Raw genomic sequence first — 6,849 nt, forward strand, 5'->3', positions numbered from 1 at the left:
GTGTGTGCTCTGCAAGATGATGTGATCGTGATAAAAGTGGAGATTGGCTGTCGGAAGGTACATCAGGTGCTGGTAGATATAGAATCTTAAATAGACCTTTTGTCTTATGAAGCGTATCAAAAGTTAAAGATGGAGGAAGACTTGTTGAAGGCAACCTCAACCCTCCTATATGGCTTTGTTGGATCCTTGCCCACGGTAAAAGGATTGGTACAATTGGACCTAACAATTGGAACTTTTCCAAAAGAAACAACAATTCGGGTAAACTTTTTGGTGGTTTGGGAACTCCCTGCATATAATGTCATCCTCGGGAGGCCATCCCTCACAAACTAGGAGATGTAGTGTCAACCAAGCACATGAAGATTAAATTCTCGACCAGCAACGGTGTAACAACCCCCGTATTTCTAACCCGAAATTTGTATTGCAGGTCTGACAACTCGAAGGTCAAGCAGGAATAAGTTGTGGAGTATTCAGATTGAAATCCATGATCCATATTTTGAGTCCATGGATCTGGATTGTGAAATACAGCCCTAACCTTGACTAGGAAACCCTGTTGTTTGTAGGTCCAAAGACCCGAAGTAAAGGAAGAAGTCAACTATGGGCCATCTCAGTGGAAGACATGGTGTTTGACCCAGAACCCATGGAAGTTGATGATGGTGTTCCATACTTGTAAGCTTTAGCAGATTTGGAAATGAAACTACACCTTGATGAAGATGAGATTAGTTAACGGACCTAAAGCCTAGTTGGACATGATTTGAAGGCATTCCTCTATATTAGGTAAGTCATATGTTGAGTTGAGAGAAGCCCATTGGATTTGGAAGAGGTTTGGACCTTGATATCCCTGTTTAGGCCTTGCTAACATGCTTGGTCGATTGGCTGGTCAACTCGGCCATTTGACCAGCCAATTGACCAACAGGGACCAAATCTTTGAAGGAAAAGGAAAAAAAAATGTGAAGGGAACTTTGATAAGTTTGTAATAGTCCCATTTCCTTTTAACGTTATAAAAATCCAATAAAATCTACACCCCCTAAACCTGATTTCCTAGTTAAGCTTGATAGTAATGACCCCGATTATGGTTCGACAACTGACACGCCCCAGTATGACCCAAGACTGGACTGGACTGAATACCCGATGGGTTGTACTAGGTCTAACTTTTTTGCCAATAACCCAAATGGGCGTGACAAAGACTGGTCCAGCCCATCCAATTGACCCCCCTAAATGACAAGTGGTGGAGCTTCAAAACCAAGACCTCTTTGGCCCTAACTACTTCTATATTGGAGGCTATCATCACTATGCCAGAAGCATACATTATATAAAGATAGATAGCATTTGACATCATTCCCCAATTTCAAATAATCTTCAATCATATTCTTTGAAACAGTAAAACTTACCTTCACGCTGGTCCCCTCAACATGTTATCATCAATAAATTTCTTCCCACTCCATGTCAGTGATCCATATGGGTAGGAAGTAGAGCGTCTAATGTCGAACTGTTACGCGAAACCATGGCAGGGGAGAAGAGGAAAAAGGGAAATGCTGGTAATGAATCAAAAACAAGATCAGATGATCCTCAAAAGCTAAATTGGGTACCTTTATTTTCCTTTATTGGTGTTTACTAGGAAAAATAGGAACACAAAGTATACAGACATCAACGCTTGTTATATCTACAAATCAAATTAGAACAAAAGATCGAAAAGAAATAATCAGAATGACAAATTAGCACAGTTAAAGGTTCCGTTTTATGCATCTTTACAAGCATAGATGAGCAAAGAGAACTCAACTTTCCCCTGTTCTTTCTGTATCAATTTCTCCTCCAACCACAATCTACTATCAAATCCACTTCTTGTCCTAAACATAAAAACAGCATAACCAGATGCAGGATTAAAGAACCAGTCATGAACATCCCACATCAAATCCACTAACAACCCATCGACAAAAATTATTTGATTTCCTCTGAAATTCCATTGTAATCTCTTCACACGAATCACTTTCTTATCAATAGAGACAGAGAGAACTGGATACTTGTATCCCTCATCTTCACAGCAACACCTGATGAGTATATCATGAGCTGTTCCAGTGTCGCAGAATTTAGCCTTGGTAGAATAAATAGTGTTTCCAGAAAAATGTTCTCTTCTGCAAACAAGAGAAGATTGGGCAAGTGGGATTCCAGTTTTGTACTTTTTGGTGATCACTTCTGTCATATCTCCAAGGAGAAGGCCAAGCTCTGAATCAATCACCACCACCACATAAAACCCACTTGTGGGTTCAGGCCCTGAAGCGTATTTGGCAGTGGAAAGATCCCAGAAAGCTTCAATTTTGGAATTGCAGGATTCAAATGAACGATTACCCTTCTTTTTCCTGAAAAATCGAGAGTTTGTGTTAACTTTGAGAGAAGATGATGATGGGTCATCTCCAACATTGATGCTGAGGCCTTGGCCCATGAGATTTGCAGACCAAGTGACTGTGACCAGAAGCTGCGTTTGTGTGGAGAGCTTGATTTTGTAGTGACAGGTTACTGCATTTTGGATCGAAGGAATTAAGCTTTGAGGACGACATGCTTGAGTTGCAGAGGCGGAACAAGATGAATCAGCTACTTTAATGGCGTATTCGCTGAAACAAGCTGCCATATCTGTCATTGCAGAGACTTATAAAAACAGTTAGACCAAAAAGAAATCGGAGATGAAGTTAAACCTCCGAAAAATGAATCTTAGAAACAGGAAAAGAAAGAGAAAAAAAGCTTAGAAACGAGAAAAGAAAGAGAAAAAAAACAGAGACAAAGATTTGAAGGGCTAAAGATTAGATCTTTTCCCTTACCTTCAATTCCTCTTCTCACATACAGATCGCCTGAACCAAAGTACTTTTTCCAATCTAAACTGTTTTCTGTTCTTGTTGGTGCGCTTTTTGAGAGACATGACCTGCAAGGAAGAGATAAATGAAGGAAAAGGAGAAACCCAGGTTGTAGGGCAACCTCTCTATCTATTAAATATGATTCCCTTACAGAGAAAAAAGATTTGCAGATTCTGAAGTTAGAATGAAATGAAGCTTTTCTAGTTGGGTTAGTTTCTTTTCTTTCCTTACTTTCCTTTGGCCAGTTCATGAAGGATCCTAAGGAACAAGATTTTAAAATTCACCCAAAAATATATATTAATTAAAGTAATAAAAAATATAAATTGAATTGGACCCGGTCCAATCATGCGAATGTTGATATATGATATATCATACATGTCTATGTCTGCTAGAAAATATGGAGAGGGCTTCCGTCGACGGCAATGCTAGAGGAATTTGCACGTCAACAACAATAATAGTGTAGAGAATGATATCATCCACGTTTGGAAAGAAAATGATATATTTTTTTTTGGTAATGGTGCTTTTTTAATATTGGAAATGGAACGTCGACCAGATGGGTGCGAACCCAAGATCTCCCCAAGAAAATGATATTTTTTTGTAATGATATTTTTTTAGTAGTGATCACTTTACTTGACCAATCAAATATGATCAGAATAGAATAGTCAATAACTAAAGCAATTGAAAAAAGAAAAGAAAAAAAAGCGAGTAATAAAGCAATTTATCCTTCTCTAACCATTGATGTTGTAGAAAATTATCAATATTGTTTGAACCAAGTATATTTGAAAACCGTTCATCAACAACATCATCTCACCCTTACAAGGGGCTTTTGTACCAAGGCGGCAAATTACGGATAATATCTTTTTGGCACATGAAATTTTCCACCATATGAACAAAACTAGGGGAAAAGTCGGATATGTGGTTTTGAAGTTTGATATGTCAAAAGCATACGACCGGGTTGAATGGAGTGTCATTTCCAACCTTTTCTCTTTCCTTGGTTTTACACCAAAATGGTGCGATCTTGTCTCAAAGCTTCTAAGTTCGGCAACCTACTCAGTCAAAATCAATGGCACCCCCTACCAGTGGTTTGAGGGGTCCAGGGGAATTCGACAAGGGTGTCCCCTCAACCCGTACCTCTTTCTTTTGGTAATGGAGGTATTAGCAAGGATTCTCAATGAATATAGGTCCCTCAACAACTTCAAAGGAATCAAGATTGCGAAGAATGCCCCAGAAATCTCACATCTGTTTTTTGCAGACGATACTTTTCTTTTCTGTAGAGCTGAAAAGGAGGATGTTCTTACGATTAAGGCGGCACTTGATTTGTTCACAGCCATTACTGGACAACAGATAAATTTTGAAAAAAGTGGAGCTTTCTTTAGCAGAAATGTAAATCGTGAACTTAAAACCCAAATCCTGTCGATGTTGGGTATCTCAGAAATGAAAAAAGACTCTCTCTACCTAGGAACCAATTTATTCCCAGGCAGATCCAAAACAAAAAATCTCAATTTCATCCTTTCAAAAATCCACAATCGATTTGCCTCTTGGAAAGCATCCACCCTGTCGTTCACCGGTAGGGAAGTTCTTATAAAATCTGTTCTTCAACCGTTACCCCTCTATCATATGCAGTGCTTCAAATTTCCAAAACCAACCTGCAGACAAATTGACTCACTTTGTCAAAGGTTCTGGTTAGGAAACCCATCAAAAAACAAACAGCTAACCTTAATCCCTTGGGAGAAATGTTGTACTCCTAAACACTTGGGGGGTCTAGGTTTCAAGAGAATGGAAGACATCAACCGAGCCCTTCTCCTCAAGCAAGGCTGGAAACTTCTACATGAACCGTCATCACTATGGGCTACCACCTTGAAAGCCAAATATTTTCCCAAATCCAGCTTATTCAATCCTAACCTTAAACTCAAGAGTGGCTCTTGGCCTTGGCAGAGCCTCTTTAGCATCTTTCCTGATCTCAAAAGAATGATTACCAGAAAAGTAGGTAACGGGTCCGACACTTCCTTCTGGTATGACCCTTGGCTCCCACAGGCAAAATGTATAAATGAGCTTTACCCTCTATCTAGCATCTAGTCGCATAACACTACAGTTGCCCAGATGTCACGATACACCTCACTTAACAGGGAGTACCTCACAAACTTTAATCTTCCATCCTTTCCACTTTCACTTTTTAACCTTAACTTGTCACAGGATACTTGGACCTCTCGCATCTCCAATACTGGTGAGTTCTCGGCTAAATTAGCTGGAAAAGCGTTGACTAAACAGAAATTTGAAGCAATGCCCCGTGAGTTCACCAATTGGTGGAGAGCGTTATGGAAGATGCCACTACACCCAAAACTCAAAACTTTCTTCTGGTGTTTACTAAACGTAGGATTACCAGTAAGAGCCACTCTCTCTCAATGGACGGAGATGGATGACCATTGCCAATTGTGCGGTGAAAAGTCAGAAACCAGCTGGCATGTCTTCATCTCTTGTAAATGGACAAAAAGAATATGGGCTGCAGGACAACTTGGACTACGGACGGAACGACTTCAACAAATCTCCATTCTGCACCTCTGCAACGATTTCCTTGTTGGATTTCATCGCAATAAGGAAACAACTGACTGGTTCTTCTCGGTCTTTGTGACCACATGTTACTTCTTATGGGCAGAAAGGAATAAGGCAATAAATGAAGGGGTTATGCCTAACCCCTACAAAGTACTACAAAATACAAACAAATGGCTATCTGATATGAAAGCCTCACCATTTAAGAAGGAACTTATAAACAAAAAAACCCAGAAAAACTCCTTTTGAGGAAATAAATTCTGATAATACTATTTTACTCTGTGCAGGGGTACATAACGCATCACTAGACCAAGCGGGATGGAGCACGGAGATCTTGAAACATGGGACAATTCAATGGACAAAGAAGGGCTCTCTCAAAAATGCTAACCAGCTGGAAGCTTTAGTAAAGGCAACAAAGGAAGGCATGCACTTCACTGATCGGTTTCATGAAGTTTGGGTTAATGAAGACAAGTTACCCAATCTCCTACAGAATCATCCGAAACAAAATTGCCCCATCCACCTCATAACTGATCTGGTAGAAATCAAATTGAAATTAGGCAATACAAGGTTTTGTAATTTTAAATTCCCAGGACTCCTAAACCATCTAAATAGGCTGGCGAATAGTAGTATTACTACCAACCTTTCAAACTCTAGTCGTAACCCAAGGCCAAAACAGGCCGACAAACTATGTTATTTGACTTTAAATCAGTAATATCTCTTTCTTTTCTTTGATCAAAAAAAAAAAAAGTATATTCGAAAATTTAACTTCATGTCAAATTGAATTGAACCCAAATTGTAAGAATAGGCAAGCCTCAACATCTCCACCTATATATTGATTTTCATCCTGAAAGAATTTCAAATGATAAATTAAACTAAAAAAATTTAAAAGAAAAATCATTTTATAAGTAATAATAATTCTTTGTTCGACCATTTTTTTTTGGGATATTTAATGCAACCATTAGCAATGCCATAACATCTAATCATTTTAGAGTAAAAAAAAACATCTTATCATGTAAAATTACACTACATAAAAATTCATTTTTGGCGACGGTTTATAAATGTAGCCAACAAACCCAAAATCGTCGCAAAAAATAAAGGTAGACAATTACCTATTGGCGTTGCGGACGACAGTTTTTTAGCACCGACTGGAAAAAAAATTCTGCGATGATTTGTACAGGTATTTTTGCTACAATGATACATGCGTGGGCAATTAACACATTTTAGAAAATTAGGTTGTTGGCAACAATTTAAAACCGTAGCAGAAAACTATATTTGGTGACGGTTTGTCGTAAGTTGTCGGGTAAAATACCTATATGGCTACGATTACAGAAAAAAACGTCGCCAAAAATACTTAAAAAAAAGAATTTAAGAAAATCATCATTGATCCTAAGCTAGAAGAAACATACACTTGAAGTGGCAAGTAACATTTAAAGTTATCACCTCTAAGTCATGAGACGAA

General features: G+C 38.6%; 1 protein-coding gene across 1 annotated transcript; it reads right to left on the reverse strand.

Annotated features, from left to right (window-relative positions):
• Window positions 1-1,571: 1,571 nt before the first annotated feature.
• Window positions 1,572-3,085, reverse strand: LOC148999014 (uncharacterized). Its single transcript, XM_089141534.1, has 2 exons — window positions 2,811-3,085; window positions 1,572-2,625 (listed from the first exon to the last, which is right to left on the reverse strand). The coding sequence occupies exon 2, from the start codon at window positions 2,621-2,623 to the stop codon at window positions 1,736-1,738; it is 888 nt and encodes a 295-aa protein (XP_088997660.1). The 5' UTR covers window positions 2,624-2,625; window positions 2,811-3,085; the 3' UTR covers window positions 1,572-1,735.
• Window positions 3,086-6,849: the final 3,764 nt, after the last annotated feature.

The sequence above is a fragment of the Hakea prostrata genome, unplaced genomic scaffold (assembly GCF_041222555.1).
Source record: "Hakea prostrata isolate BN-2017 unplaced genomic scaffold, UWA_Hpros_2 contig_67, whole genome shotgun sequence".
Lineage (NCBI taxonomy): Eukaryota > Viridiplantae > Streptophyta > Magnoliopsida > Proteales > Proteaceae > Hakea > Hakea prostrata.

What these genes read in the sequence shown, in the direction of transcription:
- LOC148999014 (XM_089141534.1), bottom strand. Translation starts at nt 2,623, where the DNA reads ATGGCAGCTTGTTTCAGCGAATACGCCATTAAAGTAGCTGATTCATCT.